Genomic DNA, 18,902 nt, shown 5'->3' on the forward strand with positions numbered 1-18,902 from the left:
TAAACAAGCGCGCTAAAATTCGAACCTCGATTCGAATTAAGTGGAACATAATTTTCTATTCAACCTCCGTCATTTGTTCCGCCATTTTGCTTTTTACGAAATCTGCTTCTTGCTGTAAAGCCTAGAAATGTTTCTTCGGGTAAAATGAATGATGCTCGTAAAATAGAATGAAATAAATCAGATAGTGCTACATACGTTTTTAGCAACATAAATTCGAAATCCCTTTTCTCCCAAGTGATATCTTCTATCTTGCGCCGTATTACAATAAAAACATCGGCCGCCATATTCTCACCTACGAGCCAAAAAAGAATTGGTGAAGAATATTTCAAATTAACAACGCGCACTCGCTAAATCATTGCCTTTTAAAATTCGACACGGTTATTACCGCACAGTTTTTGCTCCTTTTTTTTTCGGGGAAGGGCCCGTGAGGCAATAAAAATATAGCAACGATAATAAAAATCATCAAAATAGAAAGAAGAAGTGCGACTGTTATACGCATGTTCATGATACTGCTTTTAAGTTCTTCGAGAGTGAAATAAAAACATGAAGAGAAAAAAAGTGTTTTTAGGTCGTTAAGTATGAGAGATAAATTGAAGAGGTGCTCTGGTAGATTTAATTCAATAACCATTGTAAAAAGGGGGGAATTGTGTGAAGAATTTTCTCTTTCCAGCCTGAAAACTGCAAAGAAGCATTTGCATAATGGAAATATTGCTCAATATTTATCTCCTTTGCTTTTCTTGCCAGCTGAGGAGCTTCATCTATCTCACATTAGGGCGCTGCACTTTTCAAGGAGGTCATTTTAATGTGCTTGCTTTTCGGTGAAATTGAATAAAGGTGGAAGTTTTTCGGTAGAGGGGAAAAAACTAAAATTTCACGATAAATCTCTTTTATTTTAAAAGCAAAATTCCTAGTCTGTGTGGTCCACAGTCAAAATAGAATACAGACAATCTTCTGTCGTTTCTACGTAAATCAAACTGAGAAAGCATAGATAAAGACTTCTTTTATGTAGGTAACAAAAATTTGAGAAACTCAAATTTCTATGAAAACAACAATAATTTTGGAAATCATGAAAGAAATTTTTAAAAAATGGTTAGAAACCTTTTTGTCTACACTTTTTAGTCTATAATTTATAACCCGCTATTACTAAATAAATAAAATCTTGAAGTTAATTTTTTTAATTTCACTACCAGATGATACCCTCTGTGAAATCCAAATTTATTAAAATAAACCCATTAACTCATCATAAACTTCTTGAATCAGTAAAATAGTTTATTGTCATCAAGAATATTCATGTATACAAAGTGAAAAAACTCTAGCACATTAAAAAGTGAGTGGAAAAGTTGACTCCAAAACTTCCAGCATATTAACTTGAAAAATGAATCAAATCTAAACAAAATTGCATGAAAAGAAAAAAATGAAGTTAAAATGATAATAGCATCTTTCCTGACATCTTCCGTCATTTAAAAAAAAACAACTAGTTTCCAATTTTTGATTTTTGCATGCTTCAACATGAGCGTCATCCCCCTCCCCTTAATTTTTGCGTCAAAGAGATGTCTTTTTCTGTGTAATAATGAGTAATAGAGCAGTGCCAATTTTCGATTTATCGGGAAAAAATCGATATTTTTGAAAAATCGATTCGATATCAGTTTTTGTAAAATATTGATTTATCAGCATCATGATCATGAATCATGGTTCACGATGAATTGCGATACGATAAATCGATATTCATAATTTATTTACTTTTTTGGTTTCGTTTCAATTTCCGGTTAGAGTTTATTTTTGTCGCTCTTCATTCTTTTTCACATTCACACTTAATTTTTGTCCATATTTCTATAAATATTGCCAGATTTTAATACATAAAAATAATTATTTGAAGCATTCATTTTGGAATAAACCGTTTTCTGTCCCTTAACTGAATGTTACATCAACAAACTTATATTGAAATATAATAAAAGAATTTTGCATCATTTATTTTCATTTATATTTATAATTCAAGTACATTTGTGTATGCTTTGTTCAGTTAAACATGCGAAATACCTTTCAGAAATAATGGTAAAGCAATTTAGTAATGATTTTTGATATCTTTATGAATTAAATTTAAAAATCATACAAATAATTGAACTTCAAATGCATCTATTCAGAAACAGATATTAAAAAATATTTAATGGGAAAAAACTTATAGGAATTATCCAATTTAAAATTATGGTTTAGTTAAAACACTAAGATATTATTTATTATTTCATTAAAAATAAATTAATTTATTTAAAATTCGGAGCAAATATATTTAATTCGAACGTTGCCATCATTTCCAAGCATTTTGTGTTTTCTATACAAGTTTTTATAAATCTTAGTTTTGCAATGAATTTCAAAAATTTACTTATGTATATACATTGCAAAGCAAAATATATATATATATATATATATATATATATATATATATAAATTCGATTTAAGCGGAAGTCCTGTTTTTTGAAAATTTTTGATCTAACGATTTTTTTAAAGTCCGATTTTAATTTACTATAATAATTTGGTTAAACATTTTTACTGTCAAAATTGGCATCTTTTTTTTCTTTTACTTTTGTATTGTTGTTCTAGGCACCCAAGGGCACGGTGTTTGCAACGTAATATATTAATATTCTTAGTAATTAAACTTGAAATTAAAATACAACTTCTTTTTGTAAAGAATACAAATATTATATCTTACTGTAAAACAACTATTAACAGCTAAATATAGCTGAGATAGGTAGAGTGATTCTTATTTATTGAATTTGAAATTTTGATTATAAAATTTGATCATTTTGATCCAGATAATTTTCAAATTCTATGTTCCAGACAGAAACAAATATAAAAACAGCAGTGCGAAATTGAAATTTTCATCGCGCATTGAAGTTTAGTATAAGTATGAAGTTATGTATATGTAATCTTAAACAATCTGGAGTGAAAAATGCATCAGCTTTTGAAGTCTTTCAGATCTTCCTACGATAATACATCAGAGAGATGAGTATCGGTATTTTTAATGCAAGATAAAATTAGAATGCAAAAGTTTAATCATGTGCCATAAAATGCTTTCTTCACATATAACATATGTTATGCTCTTGCTTCACATGTGGTTTTTTTTTTCATAAATGATAACAACGCATGTCGAAGGAAGCTTTGAGTAAATGTTCTTTCCCCTACACCTTAACGAACACCAGAATGGACAATGGAAAAGTTATCAATACCTCCTAAAATGATGACCATTAGGACTCCAACTCCTTTCAAAATTAGTTTGAGTGCCTGATCGAACTTCCGATACTTATCGAATTTTCGGTACATATCGAACTGCCAATAGCTTTCTGATTTTCGATATATATCGGATTTTCGATATATATCGGATTTTCGATATATATCGGATTTCCGATATTTATCAAATTTTCAATATATACTGAATTTTCAGTAACTTTCGATAATGATCGAATTTGCATGACTACTGAGAATAATTCATAATAATATTTTGCGACTGGATTTCAAGGTAATGTTTTGTATATTAATTGAAATGGTATCTTTTTAAAACTTTCAGTCCCATGTTTTTCTATGGCATGTGCTTTTATATTTTCAAAAACGTATAATTATTTTTTTAAATTTTATATCTTTAAAAATGCTTTTTTCCAACTTCATAATGCATTTTTATTACATTATTTTATTCTTTATTTAAGATAAAGATTATTTTTAATGGATAAATTTTATTGCTTCAATTTATTTCACTGTATGTGATTGGATTATACGTCACGCTTTTTTCAAATTTTCTCGCAGTTTGAAAGAATTTTCTTTTGTTTCACTTTTTCATTCATGGTTTTTTTTTTTCAAATATACAATATCTTTAATTGATTTAAAAATCCTTGCATCCAACTAACTTAAGAAAATTTTTGTGAATTTGTTTTTTGTTTTTAATGTAAAGATATTTTGAAGGTAATTTATCAATCTTTTAACTATTATTTATTTAATGTTTTCTTCATTTTCTCTTTTTATTTTAATTTTTAATATTTTATTTTAATTTTGATTCTTTTATTTTATTTTGAATTTCATAATATGCTAAAATGTTGCTAGAATAATTAAAAATAATAGATAATTAGTTAGAACTTTAATATTCAGAAAATGGTTATTTTTTTCATCGAATTATATTAAGGATTCTATATAATGGCATATTATTCTTTTAATTGATCATGGTGAAGACTTTTTCTAAAACTTTTACTCATATATTTTACATCATTCGCCAGTAAATAAATTTATCCTCCTTAATATTTGTTATTAATGTTTTACTCCTTTAGGAATTCTTATTTTTCGCTTCTTTTTGAATTTTGTAATAGTAAATTAATTGATTAATTTTAATTATCTAATTTTAAAATTCTAGTGCATATTTAAATTAAATCTACCAGTAATATTATTAAAATAAGAATAAAAACTTATGTAATTCAAATATAAATTATTTTTTCAAGACATCAGATTCGAATTCTGGTTTTATGAAAACTACTTTTTACTTGTTGAAGGCATTATTATGTCCTTTTTTTTATGAAGAATGAAAGAAATTGAAGAATTGAAAGAATTTTTTTTTAATCAGCAGTAAAAAAAAAGTACATTTTTAAAAATTATTATATTATTGAAAAAATGCAATGTGATAAATTTTAACATGCAGACGTTGCCTTGGCATTTACATACTTTATTAAAGGGGTTTTAACACATTTATTTTCTAACTATCTTTAGTGAAAAAAACACGAAGATTTTTAGTGTATGAAATGAAACTTCCTTTTATTTGAAGTCGTTCTGATTAGTCAGTATTCCATGTTAAGAGAGGCTATTTATAATTTATAATAGCTATATAGGATTAGCAGAAGTTTTCCAGCATTGTGTCACCAGAGCCATTGCAATATGCAGATTTCTTAAAATGAATCGATCTGAAGCGAAAGTCATTTTATATGCTTTGTCAGTGGCATCAAAAGTTGTTTATAGTTGATGCTGTAATCATCTGCTTTTGTTCATTGCTAATAATACTATGAAATGCTTCTTTGTGATCCATTGTAAATTCTATTTATTTCGTCAGAAAATGTCGTTGCTTTAATCCTCGACTTTCGAGAGCCCCCCTAGCTCGAAACTATCTGAAACTGTTAGTCAACGGGAGTTGGCTGGGCGGAACATCCTTCCCGCCACATTTAATGACGCAGAAACGGACAGCGTCCGACGGACCTGATCACTGACCATGAGTAACGTTTCCTGAAAGAAAAACGTGATTCTCTGTGCCGAGGAGCGAAAATAATGATCAAGAGTTTGGGGCGCAAACAAAGAAAAGTAATCAGCGCTGATGCGCGGTGTTGTGTTGATGTTGAGAAATAACATTTATTTTTATTTTGTTTTTTCAATCATTGGAGTGACAGAAAGAAAGCTCTCTGGGTGTGTTTTTTCGTTTAATTGTTATTTTGCGAAGTTAAAAAGCATGCCTTTGGGTTTTGAGACCCTCGAAAGGAAGGGTACTTCTATTCCTTTCTGTGAATATTGTGTAGGTGGTCATAGCTATAAAAGATTTTTGTTCAAGTACTTTTTCGGCGGTTTTGGAGATTAATATTCTACACTAGTAGGAATGTTGCACAAAATCATAAAACAGCTTTATGTTTCTGAATCATCGATTCAATTTTAGAAATATTTTTAGTTGCATCCAAATATAATATCGTTTTATCTACAAATTGCATAAGTAACAAGTAAAGATCTCTATCGTCTAAAAAGATATTAAACTCAAAAACGATCCGGGCCAAATAAATATAATCTAATATGGTGTGAATCGCAAAACTAATAAATGTAATTCTTAAATTTTTATGAAATGTGAGATTAATTTCGAAAACATAGTATAGAAATAAAACAGGAATCGCGGCAAAATGAGTGTCTTCTTCTTGAAAGTTGGTGTTGTCTCTCTTCTCCCGTTTTTTTCTACTTCGGTGGATGCAGGAATTAAAAATAAATGTTAATGATTCGGAATGTGACCGTAAACTTACTCCCTTTCATAAGTGAAAATGATTGCTTGCCCCCATAAGTATTTTCAAATGTAAAAATAATTTCATATTTCAATTTTCGAGTATAATAATTAATAATAATTCATAAATTTAGTTTTTTAATAATTAATAGTAATTTACTACAAAATGAACGAGTGAAACTGATACAGTATAATTAACTGAATTTTCATACTTTATTGAACTCGCTGTACGTGCATAGTGTTAAGAACGTTTGTACGATCAATGATGGATTTTAAGCAATATGTTATCAAAGGAACAAAACTGTATTGAGACCCTCCTCCGATCTATCGTTGAAATACATCGTTGGTTTAAAATTGGATGCACAATTTCACATGCGATGATAGAAATGAGTCTCTTGAATAATAAGCATTTATGAAGATAACAACGGAATAAATCAGTTTCAAATAACGGTTACAATTTGCGAAACTAGACAAAAGAAAACACGATTATATAAGTAAACGAGTAAGATGTATTTGGTAAACTAATTGGTTGGGCAAACACAGCAAATTTAATTCGAAACAAATCCTAATAGTATCTAAGAGGCATCGAGAGAGAGCATAGATTTTCATGATTGACGTTAACGAACAAACCTTCATTACTTCGAGTAAATTAGCCTTGATTAAATCTTCAGAAATACGAAATTCAGTCAATTGAGATTGCTGATCGCTTTGTGCTAACAAAATTCTGACCTGGTGCATGTTTGGGTGAAAAATTTGGCTCCCTGGGCGATATTGCAGATTAAAATTCGTCAAGTTTGCGAGTCAACATTACGCAAACTAAGAAACAGGGTTTAAATAGATGAAGATTCTTACTGGAAATAGTTCTCAAAATATTTCTTACCAGTATTATGTGCTTGCATGTATTTTAATCAGCGACATCTGTTGGTAAGCATGCAAAGTATCTATAATATAAAGATTATATACTAATTATATACTAAATATAATTGTGAAATCAAAATTTAATTCGAATAATTGATTAATGGATAATTCTGACAATATTAAATTCATCTATTGTATACATGAATGTGCAGATTTTTAAAATTCTTGCATATCAGAAAGTAATAAAAAATCTATTACAAATTCCATTTTTACAAATCTGAAGTAAGATAAATTACATAAAAATGTGCAAAAAAAAATATTTCATTTCAGGATCATTCATCGGTATTATATCTGCTTGAAGTTTCTCGCGAGCTGTTACCTTGTGGAGTCGTTAGCTGGAGCAGGTTCCTTTTATGCAGGTCTAGAAATGTAAAAATAAGCAACACATTATTTTTTTATGCAAAAAAAATAATACCAAGAAGAAAAATTCCTGATACTCTTTAAACTAAAAATTCAATAGAATAAATTCATATTCAAATTATACTTGAGCCGATTTAGGAAATTTACCCACATTTTACAGCAGGAGGCATCCTTTCAACAATATTCGTAGGAAACTCGCATAAACGGCATGCACAAATATATTTGTCATTTGGTTATGTGACTCCAAAATAAAAATAAAAAAGATATCATTCCCACGTATGCTTTTTCACACTTTTATTGCTTAATGTATCTTTATACTATCTTTTATTATAGGATTAATTAATTTTCTACTGAAAATGTTCCAATTAAAAAAGCACGGTGCCTATCGTTTAAATATCTGTTTATTATAAGAGCAATCAGGAAATTCGTTGGAAATTTGAATTATTACTCGCTGAGTATACATATAAGAATAAAATGTATGAAAAAGATCGAGTTGTAACACTTTGAAATTAATCCAAAGATAAGATTTTATACGAATATTAATAATATTTCGGATCAAGTTCTTAAAAAGTATCTCAAATCAAAAATGTCTTATTATTCAAAATTAAAATGACGTCAGCGTCAAATTAATTAACTCCAAATTTCAGGTTAAAAATGTCACTTGTGCTTCTTTTAATTATTTGGTTTCAGATCAAATAATTAAATTCTCTTTCATGTTGCGCAAATGAAATGGCAAAAAGGAATAATGTTTTCCGAATGAACGACTCCATTTAATCAGCTTGCTTACTAATTTTTAGTTTACGGAAAGTATTAATATCTTGGAACTGATTCTTCTTTTAAAAAAGTAAGAAACAAGTTTTAATTAAGAAGACAGTTTTGTGCTAAATATAGCACTGCTGATATAGCTGATTTTTTTTTTATTTACAAGATACCAAATATTTCAATTTGAAAATTTGCGAATGCGTTCTTTCAGAATTTAGATGACAGAACCCGAAGTGTGGAATGTGATCCTAAGCCTAACAGGAATACTAAATGTTTCCACGGGAAAAGAATAACTGGTATTTTTAATCTCTTCTTCGTTAAAATTTAAAAATTGAGAAAAGCTGAAGTAGATTTAAATCTTCAATTCTGAATAGAATACTTTAATCGCCAATCAAACTAAAAATACTTTGTAAAAAGTATTAATGTAATTAATTGATTTTCTTGCCTGGCAATTTTAACTCTTTGCAGTCGAATGTCTTCTCTCAGTTACCATTCAAAACGGCGCATCATTTTGACACTTTATTCATTTTTTTATTGTAATTGTCAAAAATATCTACTGAATGTTAAAATGCTATAGATTCATTTTTCAAGGAAACTCAATTTAAAACAGTTGCATGTATTTATTCCTTGGTGTGATAAACAGGTCCATGTATTAAGTGAATAATTATGTGTCGAATTATCTTTCCGACTGCAAAGGGTTAATGGATCGAAAATCTGCTCAAAGGATAGTTGGAGAAATTCTTGTTGTTCTTGAAGTGGCCACGTGTGATTTTAAATTTCAGACGAATAAACAAAAAAAGCTCTTCAGTTTCGATTTCTCCGTTCTGGTCCTGAATAATCTTTCATTCGTGGCATAGCAATGAAATCGCTAATACCAAAAATGATTATTGACACTTTATCAGCGCGCAATTCTATATTAACACAATTACGGAAGGAGTAAAAATCAATGTTGCAAAATATGCTAAAAAAATTTTTTAAAAAATATTAAAATTAGTTTAAAGTTGTACGAAAGCAAAGCTAAAAAAAGTGAATAGCTAACTTCAAGAATTTTAAAATGGTGTAAAAATAGCTTCTGCACAAGCTATTTTTACACCGTTAATAACATGATCTGAAATTATTAAGGAAAAATGTTGAAATTTCGATTCATTTTTAATTAAAAATGCAATAAAGATTTTGAAAAAAAAAAACTCTTGAAGACTTACAATTCAAAAGAGAACTAACTGTCCATTTTTTTAGCTTTACGTCTAACAGTCCAAAAGAGCGTTTAGAAGAAGGGAGTTTTTTTTCCCCTCACGCACGTCACAGTTTACATAAAGTATATATTCAGGACAGAAGCTTATTTTCATTATTTTGAACATTTCAGTCATTTTCATATTGATACCAATATACATCAGGATGTAAAACAACAACAAAAAAAAGCGTCCACAGCTTTAATAGTGACTTTTAATCTTGACTTTATGCTTTCTTCATGATTCTTAAATGACTTTGTTTATATTCTTGATCAAGCGAACTTGTTAATTTCATCATAATAAAATAGATAAATTTCATTGCAACTATTCATGTATGTATGCATGATCTGCGTCTCCTCCTCAACAATTGGGTGCAGTTCAATCCAATTTTGCCTCCTTATGAATTAAGGCAAGAGAAAGACGACTATCAGCATTTCAAGGTGCAAAGGTTAATAAGATATTCAGTTCATTAGAAACTAATCCAAATTTTGCATTTTCCATTAATGATTCTGGGCAAATTATACCATAAATATACCACAAGAAATACTTTTATACTAACTTAAAACTTTGTAAACAAATATAAAAAGCAATTTCATATTTGTACAATTTTCTCTTCAATTCTTAAAAATTCTTCAAAAGTAAATAAACAATGGAATAGATGCAGCCGATTTTGAAATAACAAAGTATAGAGATAATTCGAATATTTTGCCGCTGCAGACTACTCTGCTTCTTTTTTTTGTTGTTGTTGTTGTTGTTTATTTAAATATTTTGATAAAGTTTTTAATGGGCTTTAAAAAATTATTCTTTATTTACAACAAATTAAGAGTTATTGCCGCCCAAATCCCCTTCTATCTTTCTTTGTGTCTTCAAGAAGTAATAAATAAGTAATGTTGTAATTGATAATTTGAAATAGCAACATCAAATTTAAATGAAGGCTAAAGAAGTAAAACATTTGAGAGTAAATGATAATTTTTTATTGCTGGAGAATTAGAATACATACAAAGAACTGCTGCTGGAACACAAATTCTAGAAAAATTCAAGGAAAACATTAAAAAAAATGCACAGCTGGCGATTAATGTTTTATGTCGGATATAATTATTTGTTATTTATTTTCATGGTTTTTTTATTTAAGAAAATTCAAATATTCCTTTAAAAATCTTAAAGTATTTGATAAAACTTATCTTGTGCTTCAGTATTTATAAACAAAATTTAATAGACTTAAATAAGTATTACTTTAAAGTAAAATTTAGTTAAAATTAAAACACGATAAACACTAACTAGTGAAGAAAATTATTTATCTGCATTTGGAAAAATCGTCTTTGATTTCATTGATATTCTGAATTTAATTAAAAACTTTTCAGATGATAAAAGGATTTTGAATATTTTAATATTTTATACAAAAGTGGTTTTTACAATAGTCATTAGTGTGAAATATTAATTAGTGTGAAAATAAAATTAGTGTGAAAATAAAATTAGTGTGAAAATAAAATCGATAGTTGATTATTAAAAATGCTTTATTTGTTATGTGCTGTTTTTAAAGCTTAATTTTTGTTTGAAAATAATATCCACTGTAGTTATAGTGATGATTTATAAAACAAATTATTATAAACCAGTTTCTAATGAGAGCTACTTTAACGAATAGGGCATACACATGCTTGTGTTCATTGTTTTTCAAAATATTAGAAAGGTAATGGCTACTTTAACCCTTTTTACTCGGATGTCTCCTCTCACTCACCGTTTCAAAACGATGTATCATTTAAATGTTTTATTTATTTATTTATTAAATTTTTATTTTAAGAATACCTACAAAATGGTAAGAAGATATAGATAAATTTTTCGTGGAAACTTAGCCTAAAACAATTTTATATATTAGCCTATACATTTTTATACAAGTCCTTGTATTAGGTGAATGATTATGCATCAAATTACTTTTAAAACGAGTTTTAAAATTTTATTTACAAAGGTTTAAAGTGTGCTAGTCTATACACAATGTCACATTAAAAAGACACCGGAAATGTGTTACATAAAGTAGAAGGCATAATGTACGGACATCTTTCTTATAGCCTTCATCGTGGAAAATTTTTCAAATATGTTTACATTTTCCTCTTTAATGGCGGTGTTGTTTTCTGCCTACTATGAATGACAGACGGAATTATTTTACAGCGGACATACAATTTCTAGCCCGAAAATACTTTCTACGCAATTAGGGATTGCAATACCGGACCAAAAGTTCAATACCGGTATTCGGTATTTTTTAAATCTTAATACCGGGATACCGGTTTTAATACCGGTATTAAATTTTTGAAAAAGAAAGAAAACACAGGTGTTTCTTTGTTTTATTTGCCTGTTTTATTAGAGAGTGTAAATATCACAAAACATAATTTGTAACTTATAAATTATAACAGTATATAATCACAAAAAAGTAAAGAAACATTTTATTTATTTAAATCACAAAAAAGTGTAAATATCACTATTCAGTCTGGGGTACTATTACAACTTTTTGAAATGTGATTTAAAAAAACATAATGCATCCATTGTACTGTCATTAAGCCTGAAAAGTAATTTTGTGTAAAAATGACCAGCTTTCGAAAACGCTCTTTCGGTATCTACGCTAGTTGGTGGTACTGTTAGAATGCGCGATATACTTTTTTCCAAGTATTTACCTCTAAATTCCTGATCTTCAAATAAATCGATTTCTCGTCGGATGGTTTTGGATATAGCTGATTTCTGTATTGTATTTTGGTTTGTTGAAATTTTTTTATTTATCGCTAGTTCTAATTTTTGTTCAAGAGACAATTCCTTTTCACTATCGACAGTAGTGACATCATAATCTTCGATAATTGAATTCGAATTGATAATTAATTAGCTAATTAATTGCCCCCGTTATGGAGACATAAAAACAAAAACGCATACTATTTTGCTATGTTCGCGATACCTGAACATATAGTGGAGAAATTTTTAAAATTTCCAGTAAATACCGAAAAACCGGTTTTTAAATTTGTGAATACCGGTGTTACAAAATTGTGCAAATGGCTCAAAATACCGGTATTCGGTATCCCGGTATACCGGTATTGCAATCCCTGTACGCAATACGTCTATCTGCAACAACTCCAGCTTCTGCACTACAGATAGCTGCTAAAATTTTCATTGATAGCTTACCAAGCCTGGTTCATTCACTAACACTAAAGCACATCAAGTTGTTCCATCTGTTGCATCCAATAAGCATATACACAGGTTGATTCAACGCCCAAGTCGAGTCACGAATGTACGGACCAATTACCCAACCCAAATCGTAATAATTGACATTCTTTCCTTTCTCTCTAAACCACTGCCCTGTTGGAAATTTGAGATTAGAACAGCTGCTTCAAACATCTGCCGACAACGAAGAATGTGGGAAATAGTGCCTAAATCTCAAATACATTGGAACAAAAAGTAACTGATTATTTCAGAGCTCTGTCTCTTTCCTTTGTATCGTTTTCGTTTCAGTATCCAAGCAAACGATAAGGGGCCGCGGTGGCTTAGTGGTAAGGTCTCAACTTCGGAGCTGGAGGGTGTTAGATTCTACCGAATAATCCCTCTGGAATGGTGTGGAAGTTTGGAGAAGGGGTGCCAGCTCAGGTGTCGTCCTCGTTATCTAATCGCTGTTCAAGATAAGAAAGTTGTCCCAAAATATCCCTAGTTTTGCTTTAAAACAAGGCGTTAATATAACTGAACTAAACCAAACAAAGGATAACTGCTTCTGTAATGAAACAGGTGATCCAATGCATTATGCAACCAAATGTCCACTAACAGCTTTTTGATATTTTCGAATTTGTACAGTTGAAAAGAAGCTACAATGGCTTAGAAGCATTATCAGAAATAATTTATCAAGAATTAGACTTCGACTTTTTGTTTTTCGTTTCATGTTTAACGAAAACAATCTTCTTTTAGAAAAACACCATTGAGCAAGACTTCTTTTAAACTGACTTCCACATCTAGCAAAGCAAATTACCTCATTATTTTTAAATATCTAAGACATATTTTTACTTTTCCACAGTTTTTTTTTCCCCCCATTTTTTTTTATGCCAGGTTTTTTTTTTTTTTTTTTTTCCATGTACTTTTCCATTTTGCACTTTTTCTTTGTTACTTGTCTTTACATTTAAAAGATAAAATAAAATTCGGCCCCTCCTCTCAAATCGGAAGAGGTTCTAAAAACCAGGAAGTAGGTGATATAATAATGCGTGTCTGTAATCCGATGACTAATAAATTGAAATATTGTTTGCATGTTTAGACCAAAATTGTCTGCTTTTAAATTTTGGATGAAATCCTGCAAGCGGATGTTTATCTGTCTGCACATTCTTGTGCAGACAGATAATGCATGAATTGTGCTTCTAAATGTGATGATTTAGAAGCACAATGAGCTAGGTTGATGAAATTTGCCATAGGATCTTATCATCCAATTCGAAAATATGTATAAAATTTTGGATCAGACTCTTTAAAAGATTGAATGCCTCCTCGATCTCTTATTTGATTTGTTTGTGAATGCAATAACTCAGAAAAGTAACGAATTAAGATAATGATTGTAGGAATGTGTCTTTGCACTATAACTGTTGTTCTGTGGCATATTTGGTATCAAGGGTATTGCATACAAAATGTACAATTCATGCATAAATCAATATACAGGAATCTAAGCTCAATGCTTTCCATATTGTAGAAGATGAAGTCGAGAACATTCCCAGCGATATTGGGTGCAGATGAGATACACGATTTCACCTAGCCCATCCCTCCCATGGAAACACTAGCAGCAGACATCGATTTACTTTCTTGTTAACACATTCCTAATCGTTACAGACGCAACAACTGATGCGGTAACAGCCAAACAATTAACCGTAGTTTGACCTCAGTTCATCTGGTAACACTTAGCAATCACCACCTACAAAGGACTGACATCAAATAGAACAAAAACATCCACGAAGAACAATAGCTTCCTACCTTCAGGTCACCGCGACGACGAACAGTTCGAAATCGTACGTTTCGGCGGGCAACCGAAACCTTTCCTGAGCGCTTGCGCATCGAAATCGAGCTCAATAGATGGCGCTGTGCTCCGATCTGCCGAATCGTTCGCCGGCCCGAGGCATCCTCGAGTAGAGATTCTCAGTTGGTGGATTGGTGAGACCTGTGAAAGCTGTGAGCGGGCAAATACGAACCCAGAAAGCGCAATAGCGGACCGTGTTTATCCGAAGGGACTACTGCATTGACATTTTTTGGTTTGTTGCGCGTGGGCGGTGTTCTATGCAAAACGAATTCCTAGTCTACTCCGATATCTATTTTTTAAAGACGCTTCTATAATTTTGTTTTCCACATCATGGCATCGTTACTCAAGAGGATGGATTTTCTTCTTCTCATTCTTACAGGTTGGTTATTTTTTTAAACTTAAATTTTTTGATAAATGAATAGAAATTTGCTAAATATAAAAGATCTTTTAAAGACTTATTATGTATTAACTTCAGCTGTGAAAAAAGCTCATTTATGTTATTTCATTTCTAAAAATATGCGCATTTGGAAGTTCCATAAAAAATTTGCATATTGATGAAACAATTTGGTTAGCTGATCGTAAGAATGTTCATCAGACAAGGAAGTATAAATGTATCGATTTTATTTCTACTATTTCGCATACAGAACTTAAAACGAATTTAACTTTTGATTTTTCGGTTTGTGAATATTTTAAATTCAAAAATGTAATGAATCTTTTTTTAAACTTTTTTAATAGAATAATATGACCTGATATTTGATAAAGAAACTTGTGCAAAATTTGAGAGTTTGGTATCAAATTATTATGATAACACCATTTTGTTAAAAAAAAAAGTTATTCATTAGATTTAAAGAGTTATGAAATCGATCTCAGGAGGAATACAGATTTTTAAAGGAATGTGGTTTGTTTTTTATTTATATTTTTTCTGTCTTTGAAAATGCCCTTGTTTTAAATAAAATTCCTTATCACCATATTAACATATTTCTTGCTGCTCTTGTAATTTTTTCAAAAAATAATTAAAGTAGTATAGTTTTTTAAAAAAAAAATTTATTTGACCGTAAAATCAATAGTAAAATGCTCGGTCAAAATAAATTCAAGTTATAAATTCAAGTTCAAGTGAAATTCAAGTTATATTTGTATTTTGTAAAAGGAGTCGTTCTACATATTTTATTATTTTTTTTAATGAGAATAAACTCAAATTCTTGTCTATTGAGTTTTAAATATTTTTTTCTTTGCAAATTCTTTTCTGATCACGTCTGGTAGACACACCCTAGAGTAGAATGCGAAGAAGGCAGATGCAAGTACCCTTGAAAATAGTGAGGGCATCCGCCCGCCTGTAACCAGATTTCATTTATTCCTGTCTACTGACCAAGTCTTCTGAAGCAGTAAGCGTCTCGGGAGCACCACTGACAGTGAGTGCATCCTGATCGTGCGAAGGTGTGGTTCGCGATGATGGAAGCAAACGTGGAAGTGTTGACCACGACACTCGCCCTCTTACTTATGGCGAATTTTAAATTGAAAAGATATGGTTTGAAATTCTTTGTGCATCGATATAATTTTAAAAAGTTAGATAACCTTCATCATGATCTTGTAAATTCGCAGTTGTGTTGATTTTTGGAATACAATTTTAATTTGAAACTGAGATCGAAAAATGAACTACCTATCTCGTATACGAAATATAAAGTATTGTTATCATCAAAAAATTCGAATTCGGCAATTTGAGACATTTTTGGAAAATGTCTCACTGTAACAAAGAAAACTCCAAAATGCTTTGAGCTAAACAGGTGGAATTTGGTATATGGAGTTAACACCAAATGTGTATATTTTTATCGAATTTTGGGCAAACTCATTTCAGGGAAAATCTATCTGTCCTGTTGTACGAATATAAATTAATACGGTAACTACAAAACAAAGAGCAAGATGGATAAAATTCCTAGGGTTGACGTCTGTTATGTAGACACCTATCAAATTTTGAGTCAAATTGAACGAGGGGTTGAACGTCTGTCAGTCTGTACTTTCAGAAGTAGTTTTGTTTCACACTTCGATTTTAAACGGTGGTGAAAAAACGCTTTTAAGACAGTAATTCGCCTTCACTGGAGAGTATGCGTTTCAGACCACTCCGTCTGGGTAAGAGCCTCTGATTGCCATTTATTTAAGTATACCTTATTGTATAATGCAAGAATTGGGTTCTAACTATTTAGAAAAGGGAAGCGAAATTGATTTAAGAAAACGCATTTTGCCACACACAAATTGCACTTTTTAAAAATTATTGTGATGAAATTTGCGATTCAATTCTTCTTTTAAAATTTTAACCTTTATCATAAAATTGAAAATTCACCAATCCGTTGATGTCCACTTCAGTTATTAAAATAAATACACATGACTCATTTCGAAAAATGAAAGTTATCGATATTTAGAAGCATTTCTGATTATTAGATATGTATGCAATGCCCCTTTCTGCTAAACAATCGGATAGATATCCTACTTGCACGAAGGCTGCTGTTAATGCTGCTGGGGAAACTGAAGAAGATCGATTCTTAAAAAGGAACGTTACCGCAAGAAAAATTATTTTTTTAAAATAACATTGCTGATTATGAAATTCTTCGTGCATTTACTTATAATTATTAAAAAAAAAGTTTTATCGTGTTTCTGCGAATTTGTAGTTATTCATAATTAAGATTTCGCAAGATCTATTTCAGAAAATGAAAGCTTCTGTTTAATAAAACTCAAAAGACTAAAATAATTACAGGACATTTTGTATTGAATGAGTGAGAAATACATAACTGTGAAAGATCAGCATAAAAGCAAGTCACGTATTAATCTTAATGGATGCATCTAATATGATGATAAAATAATATAAATTCGATAAATGCGTAAATTTTTATGCAACGTTTAGCTTGTTATATTCAGATTGCTTTAAGTGGGTTAAATATTTAAAAATAGTAAAAAAAAAAAAAAAAAGTATTGAAAAACTAAGAAAAATTTAAACTGAAGTTTAAATTTCTATTAAGTCGTAAGCAACTCAAGAATAAATTGCGAGACTTATTGGATCCTGTTCGTACGAAGCCGAAATGAATCCGAAAAATCAGCATCACAAATATAGAAAAATGTATTTTGAAAATTCACATTTATTTTTAATTTTAAATATACGAGATCTATCTATCGTCTGGTGCAATGATCTTCTCGGGCTTATCGTGAACTGTAGACCCTTAGCGCCGCCAGCTTATTAGCACAGCTTCCGAAAGGTTTACGACAGCCATTGTGGGATCAGTTTCTGGCATTGTGTCCAATTTATTTCTGAAAAAGAATGGACTCGTTTGTTTTGTGTTATTTTTATCTTTACTTTTGTATCGTATTCTAAAAGGAAAAATATGTGATACTGCAGGAGAAAATTAGAAACAATTGAATTCGCCTAAATAATTATTTTATTGCATTTTAATTTCAACTTCTCGAATTTTCCCGGAGTACCTTGATTATTAATTTATATTCCTGGATATATGTCCTCTGATCTGCCGATCTATAAAGCGAGAAGTCCAATTTGCAGTCCTCCAGCCTGGACCTAAGCAACAGAAAGTGCTTTTCCATCTGCTTCGGACTGTCCGTTTGAAACTCCTTCCTCCCTTGAGGATCGAACGTCCGTCTCTGCCATTGTCCTCTGGGACTCTCCTGAGAAAACCGATCTCCTTTGCTTTAAATGGACTGCTGTCAGTCCGTCGGGATTTCCCTCTTCCCATCTACAAGACCTTTTGCTTAGCTGTGGATTTGATTCATTAGTGGACACGGCCCCGTGACTTCACTGGCGGGCTGTAATAAACCTTATTTGAGTTACTTAAATCGACATAATAGAATTCCGGATTTTTTTCCCTCTTCCTTACGCTGGTTGTTGAGAATACGTACATTGTAAGTTTTTCGAAATAGTTTGGGAAAAGGCGATTATTTCTAGAATATATATATATATATATATATGCTTGATAGTACTGGTTTGAGGATTCTCATTTTCCTTTGCTTTGTGCATATATATTCGAGCTGTGATTTTCGAACTTGAGATTTGAAGAATAACTTCTCGTCAAATCTTTTCGAATGAGAAAAGCATTTTTGGAATTATATCGGTTTGTGAACAAGATAGCTAAAAAAAAATTGCGAGCTATATTGATCATGTAATAAGAATTGAACATTTGAACGTAGTTGTTGTGTACGGCAACGAATTGATGTAATTTAGAATGATTTTTCACCACAAGTGTAATGCTATCGAATTTTGAACGAAACCCATCAAAAGGCCGCCCGTCCTTCAATTCGTATATTCACTCGTATGTGATTTCAATCCCTTAAAAATGCAATAATTTCAAGTAGATGAGACGGTATAAGTCTTTACATTCACAATTTAGGATACATGATGAATTTTGAAACAAAACGCGGAACGAAATGATACCCAAGTTTTAAGTAGGTTTTTTTTTTTTTTTTTTTTTTTTTCATTGGCACAATTTAGCCAAAATGTGGCTCTTACTCTAATAATTCTCAGAAAAACAATCAATACGTAGCATATTTTCACATTGTCTTAAAATACAAAAAAAAAAATCCGATAATTTTGCTTCCATTTTAACCGATTATAAATATGAGCGAACAT

At 30.4% G+C, this 18,902-nt stretch overlaps 1 protein-coding gene across 8 annotated transcripts in view; it reads left to right on the forward strand.

Moving 5' to 3' along the window:
- Nucleotides 1-14,384: 14,384 nt before the first annotated feature.
- Nucleotides 14,385-18,902, forward strand: part of LOC129983656 (fasciclin-2-like) — a 179,877-nt gene continuing 175,359 nt past the window's right edge. For 7 of the 8 annotated variants that reach the window (XM_056093218.1, XM_056093217.1, XM_056093220.1 and 4 more), the window contains exon 1: nt 14,385-14,660. In XM_056093218.1, the coding sequence (XP_055949193.1) occupies nt 14,612-14,660 (49 nt within the window). In that variant the 5' untranslated portion in view covers nt 14,385-14,611. The remainder of the gene's footprint in view (nt 14,661-18,902) is intronic. The other variant, XM_056093224.1, reaches the window with a different exon arrangement.

The sequence above is a fragment of the Argiope bruennichi genome, chromosome 9, assembly GCF_947563725.1.
Source record: "Argiope bruennichi chromosome 9, qqArgBrue1.1, whole genome shotgun sequence".
Taxonomy (NCBI): domain Eukaryota; kingdom Metazoa; phylum Arthropoda; class Arachnida; order Araneae; family Araneidae; genus Argiope; species Argiope bruennichi.